The 25260-nt window shown below is 44.9% G+C and overlaps 1 protein-coding gene across 1 annotated transcript in view; it reads left to right on the top strand.

Annotated features, from left to right (window-relative positions):
* EBPL (EBP like) overlaps positions 1-21201 on the top strand; it is a 33259-nt gene extending 12058 nt beyond the window's left edge. Inside the window, exons 2-4 of the mRNA XM_040266988.1 lie at positions 11535-11604; positions 18718-18856; positions 20543-21201. Of these exons, the coding sequence (XP_040122922.1) occupies positions 11535-11604; positions 18718-18856; positions 20543-20783 (450 nt within the window). The 3' untranslated portion in view covers positions 20784-21201. The remainder of the gene's footprint in view (positions 1-11534; positions 11605-18717; positions 18857-20542) is intronic.
* Positions 21202-25260: the final 4059 nt, after the last annotated feature.

Raw genomic sequence — 25260 nt, 5'->3', positions numbered from 1 at the left:
CTGATGGCAAGAACAAAATAAATGTTTCTCCTTTTCACTTTGGCTGCTTGGATGCTCAGAACCATAGTTAAGCTCTATAATAACAAAAGATAGTCTACATATAGATGTTTTTATTGTCCCCGATCCAAATTCTTATGTATATTTTACCATTTAGTGGAATGGTTTTGTTGTAATTAACCTAAAATCTTTTGTAAAAGGAGAAAGCCTGTAAATACTTCAAAAAATTGTAATGCAACTAAACTTACTTCCTTTGAAATAAAAATATTCCAGGGAAATATCTTTTCTCTTTTATAATACTAAACACAATTTGTAACTATTTTGACTTCTTCTGTCTCCAGAACCTGGCCTGGTGCCTGGTTTGTAGGAGCTATTCTGGAATATTTGTTAATACTGAATGAATGAAAGAGTGACCCTTTTCATTTAATTTTTAGCAGCATCTGCCATTTACATTTTAAGCCTCTGATTGCTCAGATATCTAAAATGTCAGTTCTTGGACTTCCTTTGTGGTCCAGTGGTTAAGACTGTGCCCTCCTAGTGCAGGAGTCATGGGTTCGATCCCTGGTCAGGGAACTAAGATTCCATATGCCACAAGGCAAAAAAAAAGTATTTAAAATGTCAGTTCATTTTCTATGTCAGACAGTCTTTTAAAACAAAATTTGTTTGAATTATTTATTTCCACAATAATTGTAAAAAAAAATCTACAAGGAAGAAAAGTTAAAATTACCTAGAGATAATTATTGTTAGTATTCTTAAAAATAGTCTTCCAGAATTTATATGTATATATCCATATAAATATTTTTCAGGATCCTTTTTGAAAAAATGGGATCATCTTATTCATTCTTTGTTGCTTTTTTTCATTTAGCTGTGTTCAGTGACCATCTGTATGAGTCTCTTGAACTATTAATACCTCATAAATTTAAATAACTGCTTAGGATTCCAATATACTTCATGTATAATCTTTTTCACCAACCCTAAATTGTTGGACTTACAGGCTTTTCCCAGTTGCTGGCAATTATATAGAATGTTCTCTGTACATTTTTATACACTTGTCTTAAGTGTTATCCAGGATGAATCCTAAAAAGTATAGTTGCTTGCTCTAAGGGAAGCTAAGAGTTTCCCTGGTGGTTCAGTTGGTAAAGAATCTGCCTGCAATGCAAGAGACCCGGGTTTGATCTCTGGGTTGGGAAGATCCCCTGGAGAAGGAAATGGCAAACCACTCCAGTATTCTTGCCTGGGAAACGCCGTGGACAGAGGAGCCTGGCGGGCTACAGTCCATGGGGTCACAAGAGTCGGACACGACTTTGCAACTAAACCAAGGGAAGCCAGTGTTTGAAGATCCCAGAAACGTGATCTCCATTTGTAGGCCCATCAGCTACTTTGTCCCAGTCGTCCAGTAGGAGATAGCAAGATTGTATCAGGTACTTCTCAGATCTTCTTGGCTTCATCTGACCCTTGACAGTTTGCTCTGCTTCTGCCACCATGATGGCGACCAACTCTGGCTTCACTGGGTCCCATCCAGGAAGCTTCTGCTTCCAGCCCCTGCCCCAGGCTCCTCACATGCCACTCAGGTGTGAGGTCCTGGGGTCCCACTCGGCTCCCACGCCCCTGCCCACAGATGAACCTTTGACAATGGTTTTTGGGAACCACAGGATAAATTCTTCCTTCTTCACCCGAGAGGAACTCCCCAAAGAAGCGATAGTTCATACAGTCTTTGGACAAGTGTAAGATTGAGACATCAGTTAGCTTGTTCCGAAGCAGCTTTACTAAGTTGCTAAACCCGCTAATGTAGCCTCATACCCGATTCATGCCTCTCCTTGGTCCCATTGCCCATTTCTCCTCCTCTGCCTCCTTGGGACAGCGATCCCCATAAGAGTAGTGGGATACAGTATAATACTTCCTCACTTAAAGTGAGGTCATGAGCGTGGACCTTTTCCCAATAACGACTGGTTCCTTATAAAGGAGGAAATTTGGATACAGGGAGAGAACGCCCTGTGAACTTGAAGGCATCGATCAGAGTGAGACTCCTTCATGCCAAGGCACACCAAAGAGTACCGTCAAATGCCTGGAAGGCGTAGGGGAGAGGCGCACGAGACAGATTCCGCCTGCAGCCCTGGGAAGAAACTGGCCCTGCTCACAGGTTGGTCCTGTTCACCAGCCTCCAGAACCGTGGCACAGTTCAGTGTTTGCGGTTTTAAGCCACCCGATCTGTAGTACTTGTCTGTGGCAGCCCAATCCAATGACTACACCTGCTTCCTGGTAACTTGACTTTATTCAGAGTGTCAATTTGTTCTGGGCCTCTCCTGGCCTCTCCTACGTATTAATTGTCAGAATCAGATTGGATTCACGCCCTCTTTCTGAATTGGTGCTCTCGGAGAATAAGAATGTTGTCACGGGCCCAGCTCGGGTCTGTTCAGGTTGTGATGTTTTGCAAGGGCTGCTTTGTAGGCCAGCCGCCAGCCCGTGCGCTGACTGCCTCCTTGTCCCTCCTGATCCTCGGATCCGGGCACCTGCAGCCAAAGGAGCGGCTGTCACAGGGTAGACCCTGGCCCAGTCCATGGCGGGCACAGTGTGCGTCGTGCCCCACACATCCAGAGGAACGCCCGGTACTGCGTGTGGAAAGTGAGAACGCTGCCATAGTCTGGGAGCAGCGTTCAGGAGCCAAGTAGCCCAGTCTCCCCTTGAAATAGGACTTTTCTCATAGTCCAGACAGACGTCCTCGGGTCAACCACCTGTGCTTGAAAATGTGCAGTGGGTGCCATCTTTCCCAAACAGAATAGCTCTAGTTACAAGAAACTGTTGCCTTATGTTGGGCTGAGACTAGCCCCCTTGTGATTTCTTTGAGTCCTACTTGTGCCGTCTTCTGTAGCCCAAAGGGAGGCTGAGCTGCAGCTCTGCTGATTCCCACGGCGTGGTTTCCTGGCTCTTTTCCGCCCTGTCACTCACCCTCACTCACACCACAGGCTGCCTTTCAAGTGCTGGTTACTCGGCGTCCCAGAGGAGCTCTGACTCAAGAAACCCGGGGCGGAGTGGGAAGGCGGGTGGAGCATGGGCTTTGGGGTCCGACACGTGTGCTGGTGCTGCCGGCTCTGTCTTTCCCCACCTGTGAAATCTGGGCAGCGCCCCTTTTCCCGCTGGAAATCCTTTCTGTGATGCAGAGGGGAAGGAAGAAATATATGTGCATTATGAAATGTTATGGTGATTTAGTGACACTTTGGGTCCAACCCTTTGTGCCTCCATGGACTGGAGCCTGCCAGGCTCCTCTGTCCATGGAATTTTCCAGGCAAGAGTACTGGAGCAGGTTGCCATTCCCTTTTCCAGGGGATCTTCCCAACCCAGGGATCAAACCCAGGTCTCCGGCATTGCAGGCGGATTCTTTACCATCTGAGCCACCAGGGTATGTGCATTAAATATGTGTGAGAAATACAGGCTGAGGAGGCTTTGCAGAGCATATACAGAAAAACCAGAATTCTCACTACAGTGATTCCCCCGTTTACTGCTGCTGCTAAGTCACTTCAGTCGTGTCCGACTCTCTGCGACTCCAGGGACTGTAGCCTGCCAGGCTCCTCTGTCCATGGGATTTCCCAGCCAAGAATACTAGAGTAGGTTGTCATGCCCTCCTCCAGGGGATCTTCCCGACCCAGGGATCAAACCTGAGTCTCCTGCAGCTCCTATATCAAGGGCAGATTCTTTCCTTCTAAGCACTGGGGAAATTATTAATTTCATTGTTTACTCATACTTGTATTTTGCATTAAACTCTTTTGGCAGCGAAGAGAAATAAAAAGCAAAATAATATAGATATATATATATTTTTTTTTTTTAAGGAAGGGTGAAAGGAAACTTTCTTTCTGGGTTTCCTTATTGTGTTAGTCTCCTTAGGCTGCTGCAACAAAATGCCACACACTGGGTGGCTTATAAACAACAGAAATTTCTTTCTCATAGTTTTGGAGCCTCGAAGTCCAAGATCAGGACCCAAATTTGAGATGTCTACCCCAGATTTGTAGACATAAAGTATGGAACTAATATTTTCTTTGAATGGTTGTTGAAAGGATTAAATAAACTTTGTAATTTAGGGCAGGTCTTCTCAAACTTGTCTGTGCCCAGGAATCTCCATAAGTCTGGGCTAGGGTCTGAGAGTCCACACAAGCTCCCAGCTGGTGCCCGAGCTGTGGTCCATGGACCATATATGAGTAGCAAGGATGCAGGGCACTGGGCACAGTGCCCGGAGATAGCGGAGTTCAGTTAATGTTCATCCTTCTGTCCCTTTTGTGACCCCTCCTCACCATCCTTCTTACTTGGATTAAGTTTTAATCTTCATCCTGTCCCTAAGTGATAATGGGATAATACACATGTCCAATAAAGATGAGCCTTGGAAGGTTTCAGATCTAAGAAGTAACTGCCTCAGCAAAGGAGGGTATATTCTTTAAAGGGGAAAAGTGGTTTTTAAGTCCTAAAGCAAACACTAAGCTACCATGTTGTAGGAACAATAGAACTTGTGTGGCTGTGCGGTACCCGAACTTCTGAAAGGGCCAGCATGGTCCATTGTTAATATCAGGCCACAGCCCGCCTGCTAGGACTGAGTGGAATGGTTCCATCGAATGGAAGTCGTCGCCTCATTAAGCGGATGACAGCTGGGCAGCATATATTTATGAAGTCAATAAAGCCTTGTCATTGAGGGGCTGTAGGAGGCTGAAGCAGCTGATCCTTCCAGAAACAATGATATGTGCTGTTGCCATGACATGGAAAAGTCAAGTCCGATTAGGCTGAGGTTTTATGAGTCAGATCAGTAAATGCTAATACGTTTTGACAGGATTTATGTATTGATTGTATTCTTACTCCACTTTATTCTCCCACTCTTAATGCATTGCAGTTTTTCTGGCTCTTCATTCAAACACTTTTTTTTTAACCTTGCAAATATATTTAACTATAAATTCAGCCTTTACAAACACAAACACAAATTACAAAGAAGAAAATATATGTTCTCTTTTATTTCTATAAAGCCTATAAAGGCTTATAAAAATTTTTCTTTACGGGTAAAATGAGTAAATTGAGCATTCTTTACCAGTTGGTCATTGAGTTATAAATAGCAGAAACTTGCCCAGCTCAAGCATGTTTTTAAAATCTGAGCTTTGACTTGTAGCTGTCTCAAAGTCTATAAAATGCATTGTTAGAACTACATGTCTGGAACACATTAAGTGAAAAATGAGATGAGACCAGCCTTTTTTTTCCCCCCACTTCAAGGCCCATGAGATCTTAGTTCCTTGACCAAGAATTGAACATTGGAAATACAGAATATTAACCACTGAACCACCAGGGAAGTCTTGCCTTTGTTTCTTAATTTATTTGCCATGATTCATTTTAGCTTTTAAGTTGATTTTGTTAGCAGCTCAATTAGACGGTATAGTCCAGTCACATTTTAGAGCATTTAATATGAATTAAATGGTTTTTAACCCAAAATTCCTGATACATTGGACTTAAAATCTTTTAAGTCAATAAACATTGTGGAATTGTCCTCATCACCCTCTAGGTTGATAGTAGGAAAACTAATGGCAGGGAGAAAGTATTTTAAATATTTATAGCTATATAATAACATATACATGAAAAATTTCCTGAAGGCTGCTATGGAACTCAAGCAGTGATATCTCTGGGGGGTGAGATTGGGGATCAGGAGAGAAAGAGACTTTTACCTATTACCTTATAGCTTTTTGTAAGTTTTTTTTAACTTGCAGCATGTATCACTTCAATAATTTTTAATAGCTAAAATGGTAAAGGTACACCACCAGAAAGGATGTCGGAAGAGTAAAGAAAAGTATGATGGAAAGGCAGCATGCTGTGGGGGTTGGGAGCACCGATGTGGGGCAAGGATGGTGAGTTGTAACAGGAAGAGAGCCCTATCAGGATGAGCCCTAGCAGTAAAGACCTGGCCTGCCGACACAGGAGATGCAAGAGACGCGGGTTTGATCGCAGGGTCGGGAAGATCCCCTGGAGGAAGGCATGGCAAGCCACTGCAGTATTCTTGCCTGGGAAATCCCACAGACAGAGAAGCCTGGTGGGCTACAGTCCGTGGAGTCACAAAGAGTTGGACACGACTGAAGCGACTTAGCATGCCCACACAGAGGGAGTGGAAGCCCACTCTGCAGCTTCTCTGCAGACTTAACTGGACAGCATGGAGAATTCACTCAGCGTGTCACCCGGAGCCAGGAGGACAGGGGGCTAGCATGTCAGTGGCTCTTCGTTCACCAGAAGGGCACAGGTAATTTGAAAAGGGAGTGCGAACACCAAGACTGTTTTCCCTTTCTTTCTGCGGTCATGGCCATTGGCTCTCCTTGCTTTTTATCCTTGTTGTGTGTGTGTGTCCCTGTGTGTGTCCGTGTGTGTGTGTGTGTGTGTGTGTAGGACACATTGGGGCTGGTGAGAAGTGTGAGGGCAGAGGACCTCTGGGACCACGGGTCCTGAGCCAGGAACCCGAAACGCATGGGACAGCAGTTCCTTTTTGACCAAGTGCTGTATGTTGTTCAGTCAGTCGTATCTAACTCTTTGCAACCCCATGGACTGCAGCACGCCAGGCTTCCGTGTCCTTCACCATCTCCGGGAGTTTGCTCAAATTCATATCCAATGAGTCAGTGATGCTGTCTAACCATGAACAGTATGAAAAAGTGCTATATATATTTTTTAAGTATTTATTTATTTTATGTATTTGGTTATACCAGGTCTTAGCTGTGGCACGTGAGATCTACTTCCCTGCTGCTGCTAAGTCACTTCAGTCATGTCTGACTCTGTGCGACCCCATAAACGGCAGTCCACCAGGCTCCCCCAGCCCTGGGATTCTCCAGGCAAGAACACTGGAGTGGGTTGCCATTTCCTTCTCCAATGCATGAAAGTGAAAAGTGAAAGTGAAGCTGCTCAGTCGTGTCTGACTCTACGCAACCCCATGCACTGCAGCCCACCAGGCTCCTCTCCATGGGATTTTCCAGGCAGGAGTACCGGAGTGGGGTGCCATCGCCTTCTCTGCTAGTTCCCTGACCAGGGATCAAATCTGGGCCCCCTGAGTTGGGAGCGTGCAGAGTCCTAGCCCCTGGACCATCAGGCAAGTCCCGTGTATCTTTTTTTAAATTAAGCTCTACTGTGAAAAATTTTAAACATGCACAGATGTAGAGAGACGAGTGTAATGAGTAGGTTCGCTGTTTTCAAATTTGGCTGCACTTGCTTCATTTGTCACTTTCTTCTTTTTCTCCCTCACTCCCCCTCTTCCTTTTTCTTTCATTATGGCTGAAGTATTTTCAAGGGAACCCAGACCTCCTGTCCTGTTGCCCCTACATCCTGAGTGAGTTTCTCTGTAAAAATTCAGGCTGTGCTTCTTAGGGGACAGGTGTCTGCCTCTCAGACAGTGGTAGGAATAATTGCGCTCACTCCAAAATTCTTGACAACAGTCTCAAGCCCAGTGAGTCAGTCAGGGAGTCTGCCCTGGGGGCTGCCACGAGCTTGGCCTTCCCGTGACTGATGACCAGTGGCAGGTGTGGGACACACAGCCCCTCCTACTTGAACGGCTGGGGCTCAAAAGGCTCTGACCCCGCAACCCTCCATGGGGCCCCCTTCCTCCACGCCTGGCCCTCCACTGACAGGCACTCCGCCCGGGCCACTGCTCGGTGAGGTCAGTGGACCAAGTGCCACACTCAGGGCTTCCAGTCAGCAAGAGACACTGCGAAAGGTGAAGATCTAGCCTAACTCTGCTCATTACTCTCTCATTCATTCAGGTCTTCATTCATCAAACATCTGTTGAGAGCTTTACTCTGTTACTTTATATTGATGATGGAGTTGAAACTCAGAGAGGTCAAGGTAGCAGGGAATATGAGAAATAAAACATGCTGTGTATGTGTATATATATATATATATATATTTTTTTTTTTTTTGCTCAAGCTCACCCAGATCTCCAGCCGGCAGCACAGGGCGCTTACCCCTCCACCTGTTCAGGCCCTCCTTCCCAGTTAAGCAACACCCCACTGATGGCCTTTGCTGCTTACCAAGCACCTTTCATCTGATCCCTAAAATCTCCAGGTAGCTGTTGAGCTCAAACATGAATTTTAGTTCTGGCTGGCTAATTCTTCACCATATAGTATGATTAAAGACTTTTGGAGCTGATAACCTTCCAAGTTTATTCTGCAAGTTAGTATAAATTTCATCTTCCAGAGCCTGAAAATAATTTTAACACGGAAGAAAAAGCACTTTGTGGTTCATTTGATATAAAATATGAATTCATGGGAGGAAGTAAGTCTATTTCCATTCTCTCAAATTCTACAGGTAATTTTTGCTCTTGGGAAATAGTAACTAATGTTTCCAGTGACTTTCATCTTGATCTTAGATCCAGGTCCCCATCCTGCATTTACCCACAGAATTGCTCCTGAGGAAAGAACCACACAGGATGTCAGGGTCTGGGTTTGCAGATGGCTCCAGCTGAAGAGATTGCTCATGGAAGTCATGAGGTCAATAGTCTAATTTTGGGAAGTCCTTTATCTCACAGATAGGTGGACTGAGCCCCACAGAGGGTCATATTCAGCTCAGCCTCATTGCCCCTACTGGCCAGTCCAGCAGATGTATTTTTGTCTAGAAAGCTCCCCAGCCATGCCAGGGAAGTGATGTGGACTTCCTGTGGCTCTGCTAAAAATAAAAAAATCGGCTGGTGAGAATAAGGAGCTACAAAGTAGACAGGGAGTACATCTTGTTTAAAAACATTATCTCATGTGTAATTTTTAAAAATCTCCTTTAAGGAATAGGATTTTCATATATGCTCTGAAATATACCACACTTACCTACTAGGTAACTTACAGAATGTTAAGAAAAGGGAAAATAGGGCTTCCCTGGTGGCTCAGTGGTGAAGAATCCGCCTGCCAATGCAGGGACACCGGTTCGGTCCCTGATCCAAGAAGATTACACTTTGCCGTGGAACAATTAAGCATGTGCCCCACAGGTGCTGAGTCCACACACTGCAGCTACTGAGGCCCGTGTACCTAGAGCCTGTGCCCTGCAAAAAGAGAAACCGCTGCAGTGAGAAGCCCTCGCACCTCAAGAAAGAGTAGCCCCCGCTCGCCGTGGGGCTGGAGAAAACCCGAGGCGGGGGGCTCAGGCAACTGGAGAAAGCCCGAGCACAGCAGTGATGACCCTAAACAGCCATAAATAAATACATAAATAAATATTTTTAAAAAAGGAAGAAAAGAGAAACCAGCTTCAAGCCTCTGTTCAGCAAAGATTGGAATGGACAAGAAGCTGTAAGATTATGCTGATGAGATGGGGAGAAAGTAGGGTTTCTTCTCTCAATTAGAGAAAAAGAAAGGCAATTACAAACTGTGGCATAAACCAAAATATCTTACAAGAAAGTCCTGGCCCAAAGTCGAAGGAAACTAAAATGTAGCATGATTTTGAGAGATGTATGAAGGTAAGAAGGAATATTCCACTTGCCACATTCTTCTTAAGTGACAGAAATACTGATTTGTAGAGTAAGAAGTGGTGGCCTCTTCCAGTGAACACTGTTTTTATAATCACCGTATTGTCAACAGAGCATCGATTGACTTTTCAGCTTTGAGAATCTACTTACAGATAAAATGGGGAAGACAAATACGTTTACAGAACAAGAATGGAAAATGTGATCAATCTCAGCAATGTACAAAGTGGACAGATGCTGAGAGAAGTGGGGAGGAGCGGGAGAGAGCTTGCTGGGGGTTCTGATACTCGCCTAATATCACAGAAGTCCATATACTGCACAGCACTGATGAAGGAGTCAGGTGAGGTTTGAAGCTTATTCCTGAAGTTACCAATTCAGGATAACTAACAGAAGAATTAAAGAGAACTCATGTAGCTGTTAAAGGAGTTCAGAACATGCCACTCCAAATTATGCCACTTGGGCGCGTTGATGATTTTGAACAGAAGGCAATTGAGAACAGTAGGTGCGGAAGGGCACTCTGATCTTCCCCCTTTCTAGCTCAAATCAGGTTTTTTAATTTCCCTTGAGAAAGGTGCTCTCCCTTTACCAGGAGGAAAAGAATGTTCATTTCACTGGGGACTGGGAGTCAGTGCTGAAATGGTCCTGTGCAAATAGCCCGACTAAAATAACCCTGTCTTCCATTAGTTTCTCCCCGTGTATTTACTGGGGACAGTACTCCTCAGCCCAAGCCCCCTGGTCTCTTCACATCCCTGCAGTTACTGGTCTTTGGGTAAAAAGGCATATGAGTTTTGGGGCCTGACAGCTTATTCAGGTCATTTTCCTTTTGAAGATTCCCATGTACGTGTCAACATAGTAAATCAAATGTGTATGCCTTTCTTTTTAATCCATTTATGTCAATTAATTCTTAAACCAGTTTACAGAACCTAAGAGGGGAGGAAGAAGTTTTTCCTCCCCTACGTTATCAAAAATTGGATGGAGGGAAGGGAAGGGGAAACAGTATAATTTACATCGTAATTTTTCAGGATGGGCAGTTAATAGTGGGCCTTCCCCAGTAGCTCAGGTAGTAAATAATCCACCTGCAATGCAGGAGACCCCAGTTAGATTCCTGGGTCGGGAAGATCCCCTGGAGAAGGGGTAGGCTACCCACTCCAGTATTCTTGCCTGGAGAATCCCTGTGGACAAAGGAGCCTGATGGGCTACAGTCCATGGGGTCGCAACGAGTCGGACATGACTGATCGACTAAGCACAAAGAAATAGTAATAGAAATTGTAGTATAAGTATAAAGATTGTTGCCAGAACTACAGTTAGAAGTGGTTAAAACTGGTAGCCTCTGGGAAGTTTTGTACTAGAAGTGAGCTTAGCGTTTAAGCAGAGACACGGTTCTGATGTCATATAAGTGATTGTTTTGGTAAAAAGAAATAAAAAATAAGTTGTATTGATCAGCAACAAAATTTTTTTAAAGGAACAACATAATCAGATATCTTAGAGAATCCTAGTTAATCCAATTTTTGAAATTTTAGGCAAAGGAACATTTCTCTGATGAGGAAATGCTAAATATAATTGCAGAGATTTCCTTACCCAAAATTTTAAATATAGCCTGTAAGCATTTTTAATTTTCCTAAATTTGCCCTTATGCAGGAGGAAAAAACTAGTTCCTGCTCTGATAGTGATACTTAAATGCCACATTTGTTAAGAGAGATCTTGGGGGTTTTTGGAGGTGAGACACGATGAAGTACTCTGAAGTTACTTCTGGATTAATCCAGAATTTAGTTTATTTACTATAACATTTAGACTCTTGGACAGAATTTTCAGCTTATTTTTTTTCTCCATCTGAACACACCTCTGATTTTAGAATGCCAGTCACTGAAAACTAGCATTTACTATATAAACATTCACTTTGGGTGGATCCATTTCCAAGGTCGGCCCTCACCCGCCCCCGCCCATACACACTGGGATTGCGCGGTGCAGGGCTGAGGTGCCGCCCGGGATGTGTGCTCCTGCACGCTGGGCAAGGGGTGCTGCCCGCACGGAGGTGTGCCTCCGGTGCCATCTCGCAGGTGTGATGCTGAATTAGAGCATGCTTTCCTTTTCTTCTCTCCAGGAAGGCCCTTATGTCTACTTGTCTATGGTGGGAAACATCACAGACTCAGATGCCTTGATCGCTTCATTGTGTGAGTAATGTAAAACGTTGGCACTTGCCACATTTGAGGGGTCAGTTCCATACGGCCGTCCATTAAACGAGTACCTATACCCCATGTTGTACGATTCTGTTTGCGTGAAATGTCTGGAAGCGACAGATCCGTGGAGACAGACGACAGATTAGTGGGAGCCTGAAGGTGCAGGAAGGGAGTGGGATTTGGCCAGAAATGGGGAATGACTAACAGTGGGTACAGGTTTCTTTTGCAAAGTAGAAACTAATGTAAAGTGAGGTTGTGGTGATTCAAATCTGGGAATGTACTAAAACTTGTTGAATTATACACTTTAAACAGGTTTAAGAAAAAAACAGACCTGGCACATGTATTATATCTCAATAAAGGTATATTTTAAAATGTTTGCACTGAGTGCAGATTGAGGAGTCTGCAGTATTTAAACTGGGTGTTTTCCATACTTTTAACATTTATTTGTATATAAATGTATATATATTGTACAGGCTTCCCAGGTGGCTCAGATGGTAAAGAATCTGCCTGCAATGCTGGAGACCTGGGTTCGATCCCCGGGTCAGGAAGATCCCCTGAAGAAGGGCGTGACAACCCACTCCAGTATTCTTATCTGGAGCATTCCATGGACAGAGGAGCCTGGTGGGCTACAGTTACATATATATATTCTTGTAGATAATTTCCAGAACTCTCCCTGCTCTGCAGAGATATTAACTAGTTTTCCTTAGTGATCTAGTGGTCAAGAATCCACCTTCTAGTGCAGGGGACACAGGTCCGATGCCTGGTTGGAGAACTAAGATCCCTTATGCCTCAGAGCAACTAAGTCCGTGTGCTGCAACACAGAGCCAGCACAGCCAACCCAAAGGACGCAGAATGCTTGGGGTTCTTGTTAAAATGCAGATTCTGATTCAGAGGGTCTAGGGTAAGACCTCCTGGATATTGATCTGTGGACTGTCCTTTGATTCACCAGGATGTAGAACTTGTTAAAGATGGTAAAGAAGACTTTATTCCATAGAGACCTCAGCAGTGGGAGAGAGATTGGCTCAACCCTTAATACAGGGACGTGTGTTCATGTTCAGTCAGGCATGTCCGACTCTTTGCAACCCCATGGAGTGTAGTCTGCCAGGCTCCTCTGTCCATGGGACACTCCAGGCCACAGTACTGGAGTGGGTGGCCACGCCCTCCTCCAGGGGGTCTTCCCAACCCAGGGATCAAATTCCCATGTCTTACATCTCCTGCATTGGCAGGCAGGTTCTTTCCCACTAGTTCCACCTGGGAAGCCCCAAAATGGAATTCTCTGGGTAAGAATGCTGGTGAGGGTTGTCATTTTCTTCTCCAGTGGATCTTCCTAACCCAGGGATTGAACCCAGGGACTGAACCCGGGTCTCCTGCATTGCAGGTGGATTCTTAACTATCTGAGCCACCAGGGAAGCCGTAGATACAGGGATAGGTGGAGATTTATAGGCTGGGAACAGGGTCAGAGACAGTGGATGGATAATTATTAAGAAGAAACATCAAGGCTGGGGGACTGATGATAGACTCATCAGGATCCTTGCTAAAGGCAGGCTGGGGTATTGATATGAAGGGTGGGGGATGAGGACTTAGATTCGATATCAGGAGTGATTGGTAATCTACACTCCCTGTTTATAGCAGCAGTATCTATTAGACGACAGCCAAGGTATGAAACAACCTGAGTGTCCATTGACAGATGAGTGGATAAACAACCTGCATTGTATTTATCCGACTCTTCAACCCCATGGACTGTAGCCTGCCAGGCTCCTCTGTCAATGGAATTCTGGCAAGAATACTGGAGTGGGTTGCCATGCCCTCCTCCAGGGGATCTTCCCCTTCCCATGGATCGAACCTGGGTCTCCTGCATTGCAGGTGGATTCTTTACCACCTGAGCCACCAGGGAAGCAGAATATTATTCAGCCATAAAAGGAAGGAAATCCTGCAGTTTGTGATGACACAGATGGGCTTTGAAGAACATTATGCCAAGTGATAGAAGCTAGACAGAAAAAAATGAAAACTACAATATCTCATTTTTATGTGGAATTTGAAAAACTGAAACTCATTTTAGAGAAGGATCAGATTTGTGGTTACCAGAGGCAGGGGCTGGGGAGTGGCGGAATTAGATGAAGATGTTCAAAAGGTACAGACTTCTAATTATACAATAAATTCTTACTAGGGATGTAATGTATGACACAGTCAATACAATTAACACTGCTGTGTGGCATTTATAAAGCTGTTGAGAGAATAAATCACTAAGGTTACTCAGCAGGATTCTTAGGCCGAGCCCAGAACCCAAGGTGCTGAGGCCGGTTAAGAGAAAGAGTTGCCACCCCTCGCGTGCTCATCTCTGCCCTGTGGCAAAGGCCACGGCCGTCACTTGGCTCCTGGATGCCTCCTCCAGCTCTGCCTGTGCCTCTTTCTCTAAACCTCTGCCCGAGCCTGGCGGTCAGTCATAGGATAAAGGATGAGGATCTTTGTTAATGCTCTGCTTGTCCTTTCCCTCCCTTTATAGGCGTTGAACCTGCAAAGAGATGGTCAAAGTTAAGCGATAGATGAGAGGCCAGAGGTCTGGTACACTGGGGCGGGCAGATAGCAGGGTCTGCTTCCCCTTCCCACCCCGCCTTCCTCTCCAGCATTGATGCTGCCCCCACCGCTCCCCAGGCCCCACTTTCACACACACGCACGCACGCACGCGTGGGTACACATCCTGTCTCTTTCAACTTGCTGAATTACGTGTAGTTTCAGACACACCAAGCACTCTCAGCCCCAGGCTTTTGCTCAAACTTTCCCCCTGAAACATCTCTCCCTCCCCTATTCAGGGCTGACCTCCTGTGATTTAAGACCTGAGATTTTTTTGTTGTTGTTTCTCCATGAAATGCACTTTATTTCTATAATTCAGATTATTTCTTAGCACAAGTTCCAGAAGAGGCCATTTGATTTAGGGAGTAAGAGCTATGTTTCAGTTCATACACACTTCCCAAGGTGGGGGCAACTGACACACCACTCGAGGGTCTATGTGGGGCTCGTGTTAAGTGACCCCCCCTCCTCTAACTGGCCCTTGAGACTGGACCGGGTACCTCTGGGGACAGAAACGAATGGTGGGCTGGCCACTGATCTGTGGGGTGCTTCTCCTCACTTCATTGCCTTGATTGCTGGCAGTTGGATGGCATCTTCGACTCGATGGACACGAGTGTGAGCAAACTCCGGGAGATGGTGAAGGTCAGGGAAGCCTGGCGTCCTGCAGCCCGTAGGGTCGCAGAGTTGAATGCAACTGAGCAACTGAACACCAACAGTGGAAGGTCTGGGAGCAAGAGAAGAGCCTGAGATTAAGATCCAGGATTGCGTGTGCCTTGACTCCTGATAAAATCCAGAGGCCCTCAAACGCCCTCAGTGCACGGCCCCTCCCCACCCTGCTTGCCTATATAATAGAAATCTAGACAAGCAGCCCCCCACCCCCACGCCCTCCCGGCTCGCGGACCAGCAGACGCCTGGGTGTCCCTAAGGAGCCGGCTTCAGTGCCCTGCCAGCCCTCAGGGTTACTCCAGCAGGCCAGCCATGTCGCCCGTGGGAGCAGGGCCCACCCACCCCGGTGTTAGTGCAGAGCCCGCCTCGCACGGCCCCTCCCTGCTCCCTCCGCGTCCTAGTGCGGTGCCCCCCACGGCCCCCCACGGCCTGTGTCCTCCTCTCCCAGCCTGCGAGCGTCACATCACCAAGGAGCAGCCGTCAGCCTCATCCGTCCGGTGTCGCCCGCCTGTTGTGTGCTGAGCCTCCCCACGAGCCCAGGGTGACTCCCTGCCCTGTAGGGTGAAGAGGAGGTGATCAGAACCCCTCCTCTCCTGGTCTGTGCAGTGCCTTCCCTCCCTGGCCCCATTCTCTGTCCCTGTCACTTACTGCGTGAGCCACCAGCAGGCAGACTTCGTGTTCTGTGATAGGCATTCTTGAGGTCTAGCACAGAGGCGTCTATATGCTACAAAAAAACTGTTGAATTAAAGAAGGAAATGGGGACTTCCCTGGTGGTCCAGTGGCTAAGACGCCCTGCTCCTGATGCCCCGGGTTCAATCCCTGGTCAGGGAACTAGATTCTCATGCTGCAATTAGGAGTTCCCGTGCTGCTCCTAAAGATCCCGCGTGCTGCAACAAAGACTGCAGATCCCTTGTGCCACAGCTAAGAGCCAGTTCAGTTCAGTTGCTCAGTCGTGTCCGACTCTGCGACCCCATGAATCGCAGCACGCCAGGCCCTCCTGTCCATCACCATCTCCCGGAGTTCACCCAGACTCACGTCCATCGAGTCCATGATGCCATCCAGCCATCTCATCCTTGGTCGACCCCTTCTCCTCCTGCCCCCAATCCCTCCCAGCATCAGAGTCTTTTCCAATGAGTCAACTCTTCGCATGAGGTGGCCAAAGTACTGGAGTTTCAGCTTTAGCATCATTCCTTCCAAAGAAATCCCAGGGCTGATCTCCTTCAGAATGGACTGGTTGGATCTCCTTGCAGTCCAAGGGACTCTCAAGAGTCTTCTCCAACACCACAGTGCAAAAGCATCAATTCTTCGGTGCTCAGCCTTCACAGTCCAACTCTCACATCCATACATGACCACAGGGAAAACCATAGCCTTGACTAGACGGACCTTAGTCGGCAAAGTAATGTCTCTGCTTTTGAATATGCTATCTAGGCTGGTCATAACTTTCCTTCCAAGGAGTAAGCGTCTTTTAATTTCATGGCTGCAGTCACCATCTGCAGTGATTTTGGAGCCCAAAAAAATAAAGTCTGACACTGTTTCCACTGTTTCCCCATCTATTTCGCATGGAGCGATGGGACCGGATGCCATGGTCTTCATTTTCTGAATGTTGAGCTTTAAGCCAACTTTAAGCCAACTTTTTCACTCTCCTCTTTCACTTTTATCAAGAGGCTTTTTAGTTCCTCTTCACTTTCTGCCATAAGGATGGTGTCAACTGCATATCTGAGGTTATTGATATTTCTCCCAGCAATCTTGATTCCCGCTTGTGTTTCTTCCAGTCCAGCATTTCTCATGATGTACTCTGCATAGAGGTTAAATAAGCAGAGTGACAATATACAGCCTTGACGTACTCCTTTTCCTATTTGGAAACAGTCTGTTGTTCCATGTCCAGTTCTAACTGTTGCTTCCTGACCTCCATATAGGTTTCTCAAGAGGCAGGTCAGGTGGTCTGGTATTCCCATCTCTTTCAGAATTTTCCACAGTTTATTGTGATCCACACAGTCAAAGGCTTTGGCATAGTCAATAAAGCAGAAATAGATGTTTTTCTGGAACTCTCTTGCTTTTTCCATGATCCAGCGGATGTTGGCAATTTGATCTCTGGTTCCTCTGCCTTTTCTAAAACCAACTTGAACATCAGGGAGTTCACAGTTCACATATTGCTGAAGCCTGGCTGGGAGAATTTTGAGCATTACTTTACTAGCTTGTGAGATGAGTGCAATTGTGCGGTAGTTTGAGCATTCTTTGGCATTGCCTTTCTTTGGGATTGGAATGAAAACTGACCTTTTCCAGTCCTGTGGCCACTGCTGAGTTTTCCAAATGTGCTGGCATATTGAGTGCAGCACTTTCACAGCATCATCTTTCAGGATTTGAAATAGCTCAATTGGAATTCCATCACCTCCACTAGCTTTGTTCGTAGCACAGCCAAATAATTTTTTTTTTTTTTAGTGAATGGATAGGGTTATTTTTGTGAATGTCTGAATACCCACTAATCTCTTCACTCCTAAAGCACTGACCTTTCACTTGTGATATTTTCTTAGATTTGGGGTACACTAGGTGGTGTATTCCACCTGTTGTATCTGTGTTTAAATTTAAAGGGAAAACTTTTACTTTCACTGTTAGTTGTTTTCTGGTGAGGTCACGGCTGGCAGTCAGCTAAGGACAGGCTCGATGCCTCTGCCAGTTGTGTCTGCCGCTCACAGAATCTCTGCTCAGCGTGTGTCTCTGTGTTATCTCATTTAATAGCTCACTCTGTTTACTGGCCTGTTCTTTCCCTGAGGACAGCCTTTCATCAGAAACCTCTGTCCCCAGCCCCAGAGGGACCCTAACTCTAACCATTAAGAGACTGTTGTTTTGTGCTGTTCAGACCAATCAGTCAGATCATGTAGCTAATTTTGGACCATTCATAGCTTTCCTAAGTTATGTGAGAACCGTGGGAGCAGGGGTCACCCACAAAGAGAGTGAAGCCAAAGAGGTTGGGGGCTTTGGGGTTTTTTTCCCCCCACTGGTTATGTGAGATCTTAGGACCAGCATGTATTACTTTGGTAAAGAGAAAAAGAAAGCGATAAAGACAGAGAAAGAGAGGAGGGAGAGGAGGAGGAAGGAAAGAAGAGAGAAGGAGGGAAGGAAATATGACTTCATGCAAGGCCCGCGGTCCAGCACTAAAAAGACTGTCTGACCTCATAGTGCTTTCTGGAAGAAACCATCCTGATAATGGGGTCTGAAAAGGTTTCTCAGTGCACACCTACCCCTGGGTCAGCTCAACTGAGGCTTTTGTGGTGGCTATTGTTAGTGCATACTGTGTCTGTAGCAGACTGAAATGCCCCCTTTGTCCATTTCAGATTCATTCCATAGTCGAGGCTGTGTTGCGCCCCTCCCCTCCTTGCTGGCCCCTCAACACTCAATTCCTCTTCAGTTATTAATAAACGTGTTTTTATAAACGTTTCCTGAACAGTAATTTCCCCACATCTGACGAATACAAATTTTATATTGAAATTTTAAAGTTAGGAATTATAATGCATCTACCAAGATAATTACTAAAGATTATCTTTGCAAAGTCTGACTGTGTCGAATTGATTTAGAATTCTGCTGCTTATGATGAAAAAGGAGGAGGTGAAGAAGCCACGCCTGGGAAAGCACTTTGGAAAATGCACATCGTTTTACTAATATAACATGATGTTGTTATCATTACTGGTGTCCAGGGGTAATAGGTTTTTGTCTCAGGACCCCTCTTTCCTTCCACTAAGGCATCATGAAGACTATAGAGACAATGGCAGTTCAGTTATTCTTTTTATCTCCTCCAAATGGGGTGGGGGAAGGTCATTTCCACCAACTGTCATAAAAATAATTGCCAGATGAGTAACAAAATGTATTTGTTTTTAGGGAAAGAATATGGCAAAGCTGATGCAAGATGGCTTAATTTTGATCCAGCCATTGTGTCTGTGGAAATTCTGACAGTCGTCCTGGGTGGATCTCTGGCACTGGTCCTCGTTTATGCCATCGTCAAAGAGAAACATTATCGGTGAGTGCTCTCCCCTCTCCGGCTGGAAAGAGGAGAAACACCAGCTGTCCCGATGCCAAAGAGACATGTGGAGTGGATGACGACCACCGTTCTTTGCTAGACAAAAAGTAGAGTAGAAAATCATTTGATATAGTTCAATTTCGGATCGGTCAAAATAAAAAACACTAGATATATGAAGGCAGTGACAACCTCGACACGGTATAGACAAGCACAGGGCTAGCAGCTCTGGGTGACTGGCCACCAGTATTGTGGAAAATCAAAGGGTAGTTATTTTCATCTTCCGCCCCCAAATCATTCTAGAAACTTCTCTTCCACGTGTCACAAAGAGAAGTCTCTTAGGTAATTCTGAGGTGGACGTGCAAGATAAATAGGTCTTTTCAGAAGCAGCCTATAGAAGGTATGGGGAAGGCAGAAGAGTGGGAAGATGGAGGAAAAGACGGCAGATTAGCCATCCACCAGTCAGGCCCCAAAACTGTGAACTCCGCCCCCTCCCTCCGTTTCCTTCCTCTCCTCCTTAGGGACAGAGTGACCTGGGACGAACAGATTGCTTTCCTGGGAATGACTCCCAGGGAATGGTTTTAGACTCATGTCAGCTGGGCACAGTGGCATTCCATTTTCCACCATCTTGGATCAAAGAAGTCTGTGTAAAACTTCGTCATGAGATTTCAGACTTGAAAGAAACCTCAAAAGTCATTTACTCTACTTGCCCCCGCCCAATTTTACTTAGAGAGTTGGTAGGAAAAATTTCCTTCTGGGTGCCTGTAGTTGCTGTTCAGTCGCTCAGTTGTGTCCGACTCTTTGTGACCCCGTGAACTGCAGCATGCCAGCTTCCCTGTCCTTCACCATCTCCTGGAGCTTGCTTCTGGGCGCCTTACGTGTCCATGATCGTGGCTGCGGATTTGCTACATTTACCCGTGTGTTTATTATTTCAAACATTTTCACACATATGCGTTGCTGAATATGTACCAGGTACAGTGCTTTATCTACTTATCTCATTTAATCTCCACAATATTATTTGAGGTGGTGGTGGTTTAGTTGCTAAGTCATGTCTGACTCTATAGACCCCACGGGCTGTAGCCTGCCAGGCCTCCTCTGTCTATGGGATTTTCCAGGCCACAATACTGGAGCGAGTTGCCATTCCCTCCTCCAGATCTTCCCGACCCAGGGATCTAACCCCAGTCCCCTGCATTGTTAGGTGAATTTTTTACCACCGAGCCACCAGCAAAGCATTATTCAAGGAAGGGATGATTATTAGCCCTTTTCCAACAGGTGAGATTGGAGCTCATAGGTTCACATCCAGGTCTCTCTTTCGTGACTTCACTAAACCTTCCAAGGGATAGGACTGGATACCCAAGAGACCTTCTTTAACTCCGAGCATAATCTAGAGAGGGTACTGTTGCTTCTCCGAGGAAAGTGTCTCTTTGTTGTGTCCGACTCTTTGTGACCCCATGGACTGTAGGCCACCAATTTCTCTGCCCGTGGGATTCTCCAGGCAAGAATACCGGAGTGGGTTGCCATTTTCTTCTCCAAAGGAAAATGAAAGCATGGGTCTTCATCAGTGATCAACTTGCCCCATCAAGGGAGCTCTGTGTGAAACCTGCGGTCCCACTTCAGGGAGGTGATCTGCTGTGGGAGATGATGTTGGTACAGCTGACGGTTTCATCGCTGTCTCTTTCTCTCTAACAGGCATTTCGTGCAGATTACCCTGAGTGTGTGTGAATTGTATGGCGGGTGGATGACCTTCTGCCCAGACTGGCTTATGGGAAGCCCCAACCTCAACACCAACAGTTGGCTCTACTTTTGGGTCTATCTGGTATTTTTCAATGGTATTTGGGTTCTGATCCCAGGACTGGTACTGTGGCAGTCATGGGTAGAACTCAAGAAAATGCATCACAAAGGATCTAATTCACGCAAAAAGTTTCAGTGAATTTTCAAAGTCATAAACACTGTCAGCTTGCTTTATGAGAATGAATCCTTTTTGTTGGGCCAAAATGTAATGCATTCCAGTCTGTGCTTTTCTTTTTTTATTGTCATTTTGGAACAACCTAATTGATTTCAGTGGAATCAATTTCAAATGGACTGTAAGGTTGACGAGTTTCTGCTGCTGTTGTTTTTTTCCAATTAAATGGCAATACAGGGAACAGAATAAATTTTAAACAGAATAAAACACATTTAATTATATCCTTTTATGGCTAACATTAATTGTTGTACATTAATAAAGCCAATTATCATGAAATGCCATAGAGCATGTTATATTAACTTTATATTTCAAAGAACTTATTGTTACTTCAACTTCTGATCTTCCCACCAGTCTTTTGATTACTAAAGTGAAACCAGAAATGAAATGAATGCTTCTGTTTTGTGTACTGTACTGTAGCAAATTTGTGAAGCCAACAAAAAAAATGACAGTAAAAAGAGTTTATGGGTGGGTTAACTCCTCATGGGTGAACACTGGGGTTTCACCAACAGCTGATTAATTTATACCTGTTCTCTTGCAAGGAGGAAGAGTTGAAATACCTTACAAAAATACGATAAAAAGTAAATCAGGAAATAAGGACATAGGGAAAGTAAGAGTGAGAAATAATAAGATGAAGGCAAAGTTAATATGCAGAAAGGCATGCCATGATGTCGTGTGTAAATTGATACAAGTGACACATAAATTTGACATTTACCTTCGGTACCAAGAGGGAAACACTACCGCACGCTGTTGCAGGCAACACTTGTTTTGGCAGATTTGCAGCAGTTCTGTCCAAGGTGGGGAGCGGGTACTCACCTTAACTCGTTCAACACCTGCTTTTCTTATAGCCTCTTAGCTCACGGATGTATTCTCTTGCCTAGGAGGGTTGCCTGGCACATACATACACCAGGTACTTGCTTGGCCATCGGGGCCGCTGTCATTCAGCTCAGCCTTTGTTCCACCTCTATCTAGGTTTCCTCTTATCATGCAGAGAGCTGCAGGTACAGTCCTGGATGCCAAATTGGTTTCACCGTTTGAGGTATTTGTGAGAGGTTTGAAGGGTGAAAGCATGGAGACCGTTTTCAACTGTTCCTTTTCGTCGTTGTTTTTCTGTTCTCTGGTGACAGGGAATGTCTATGGAATTCTCCTGCTTAAAATACCTAGAGTAATCGCTGTTTTCTGTGCTTATATCTTGAATGATACTTGACTACGATATTTGTTGAATACTGAATGAATATGGGCAAGTACGCTTGAGGAATATTATATGAGCACATTAAAGACTTCAGAAGTTCTGCAGTATGAAGCGAGATTAATGTGTTAAGCCCAACTTTCCCTGACATATATCAGACCACTTTAACAAGTGGGGTGGTTGTTTCATGGAACATCAGGTAAGGGGAAGCTCTGAGTAACAGAGTCCAGTTTTCATGGGATTAAAAACAAACCAGTAAATAATTAAAGCAGCATTTTTAAAAATGTCATTTGGTATAGCATTCTAATATTTAGGGGAAAACAGAAAGATATTCAGGTTTTACACAGGAAACAAAGACAACTACCGAACACTGGGAGAAGTTAAATAAGACCTAAATAAGCAAGAGAGCTATGCCATGTTCATGGATTGGAAGGCTTAATGTTGTAAAAAGTTCAGTTCAGTTCAGTCGCTCAGTTGTGTCCGACTCTTTGCGACCCCATGAATCGCAGCACGCCAGGCTTCCCAGTCCATCACCAACTCCTGGAATTCACTCAGACTCACGTCCATCGAGTCCGTGATGCCATCCAGCCATCTCATCCTCTGTCGTCCCCTTCTCCTCCTGCCCCCAATCCCTCCCAGCATCAGAGTCTTTTCCAATGAGTCAACTCTTCGCATGACGTGGCCAGAGTACTAGAGTTTCAGCTTCAGCATCATTCCTTCCAAAGAAATCCTAGGGCTGATCTCCTTCAGGATGGACTGGTTGGATCTCCTTGCAGTCCAAGGGACTCTCAAGAGTCTTCTCCAACACCACAGTTCAAAAGCATCAATTCTTCGGTGCTCAGCCTTCTTCACAGTCCAACTCTCACATCTGTACATGACTACTGGAAAAACCATAGCCTTGACTAGATGGACCTTTGTTGGCAAAGTAATGTCTCTGCTTTTGAATATGCTATCTAGGTTGGTCATAACTTTTCTTCCAAGGAGTAAGCATCTTGTTATTTCATGGCTGCAGTCACCATCTGCAGTCATTTTGGAGACCCCCAAAAATAAAGTCTGGCACTGATGCCACTCTTTCCCCATCTATTTCCCATGAAGTGATGGGACCAGATGCTATGATCTTCATTTTCTGAATGTGGAGCTTTAAGCCAAATTTTTCACTCTCCTCTTTCACTCTCATCAAGAGGCTTTTTAGTTCCTCTTCACTTTCTGCCATAAGGGTGGTGTCATCTGCATATCTGAGGTTATTGATATTTCTCCCGGCAGTTTTGATTCCAGCTTGTGCTTCTTCCAGCCCAGCATTTCTCATGATGTACTCTGCATAGAAGTTAAATAAGCAGGGTGACAATATACAGCCTTGACGTACTCCTTTTCCTATTTGGAACCAGTCTGTTGTTCCATGTCCAGTTCTAACTGTTGCTTCCTGACCTGCATATAGGTTTCTCAAGAGGCAGGTCAGGTGGTCTGGTATTCCCATCTCTCTCAGAATTTAATTGATCTATAGATTCCATGTAATCCCAATTAAAATCCCAACAGATTTATCTGTTTGCCATTTTTAAAATAAGTTGATTTTAAGATATTTTATGGCAATGCAAAGGGCCAAGAAGGCGAAGACAATGTTGTGAGAGCTCAGAGCTGGAGGACTTTGTCTACCAGACATTCAGTCTTAGTATAAAGCTGCAGTAATTACGGCAATGTGGTGTTGGTACAGGAAAACCAGTGAGCAGACAGACCCATGAAGCAGACTAGAGAGACCAGAAACAGACCTTCCTGTATGGACTGTCTTTTCAGTAACTGGTGCTGGGTCAGTTGCATATCCATGTGGGGAATATGAATTTTGATCCTTAACCTCACACCATGCATAATATCAACTCCAGATGAATTGTTGATTTTAATATAAAAGGCAAATAATAAAGCTTCAGGGAGAAAAAATAGAATATATCCTTTAAAAGGATTTAAAACCAGCAATAAGTTTGACTACTTTAAAATCAAGTGTTGATATGTTCGATCATCAAAATTCATCATTAAGAGGAAAAAACAGAAGCCAGAAGGTGGAAGACATTTGTAGTACATATAGCTGACAGAAGACCTATCCCAATGAGTAAATCAATTAGACGAAGACATGCAATTTAATAGAGAAAAGTTGGTGAGATAATTTGACTACTTCGCAAAGGAGAAGGGATTTTGGGGAATGATAATTAAGGCCACAAGATGTTGCTGTGTGCTGCTGCGGTTAGTCACTCCATCATGTCTGACTCTTTTCAGCCCCATGGTCTGTAGGCCACCAGGCTCCTCTGTCCCCATGGATCCTGGAATGGGTTGCCATGCCCTCCTCCAGGGGATCTTCCCAACCCAGGGATCAAACCCAGGTCTCCCACATTGCAGGCGCATTCTTTACCTACTGAGCTACCAGAGGCCTGTTAAAATGGCTAAAAATGAGAAGACTGACAATGCTGAGTGTTGGTGAAGATGCAGAACCACTGGACTTCACATACACTGCTGGTGGAATGTAAAGTGGAAAGCTGTTCTGAAATGGAACTGAGCGTGTGCCTGCCCTAAAACCCAGCTTAGGTATGCTTCACAGAAGTGCTTACTCTGTGTGCCAGAACGGCAGCATCCTTCATTATAACCCCAAACCAGAACCAACCTAAATGAATAAATTGTGGTATATATATATGATGGACTGTAGATACATACAGTGAAAATTCCAATATGAAAATTAACAACCTACTTCATAGTAACATGGATGCATTACACAAAAATAGTTATACGTAAAAGAAGCCAGAGCAAGAGGGTACATATTGTATGATTCAATTTCTGTAAGCTTCAAAAGTAGATAAACTAGGGGAATTCCCTGGCAGTCCAGTTGGTTAGGACGCCTTGCTTTCACTGCTGAGCTGGAGGGTTCAGTTCCTGGTCAGGAACTAAGATCTTACAAACCACACATTAGGAAAAAAAGTGAAAAAAAGAAAAAACGTGTATACATGTCAATTCCCATCTCTATGTATAAAAGAAATAACTAATGAGAACAAAGAACTCTATCTATATTGAATGAAATCCCAAAAAAGAGGGGATATATGTATGTGTATAGCAGATTCACTCTGCTGTACAGTAAAAACTAACATTGTAAAGCAACTATACCCCAATAAAAATTAATTTTTAAAAAATGGATAAAACTGTGGTGTTGGAAATCAGGACAGAGGTTGCCTCTGGGGAAGAGGGTGGGAATAGTGATGGGGAGAAGTCACGAAGGGGCTTCTG

This window comes from Oryx dammah, unplaced genomic scaffold (assembly GCF_014754425.2).
Source record: "Oryx dammah isolate SB20612 unplaced genomic scaffold, SCBI_Odam_1.1 HiC_scaffold_24, whole genome shotgun sequence".
Taxonomy (NCBI): domain Eukaryota; kingdom Metazoa; phylum Chordata; class Mammalia; order Artiodactyla; family Bovidae; genus Oryx; species Oryx dammah.
This window is presented reverse-complemented; position numbering and strand designations above follow the sequence as displayed.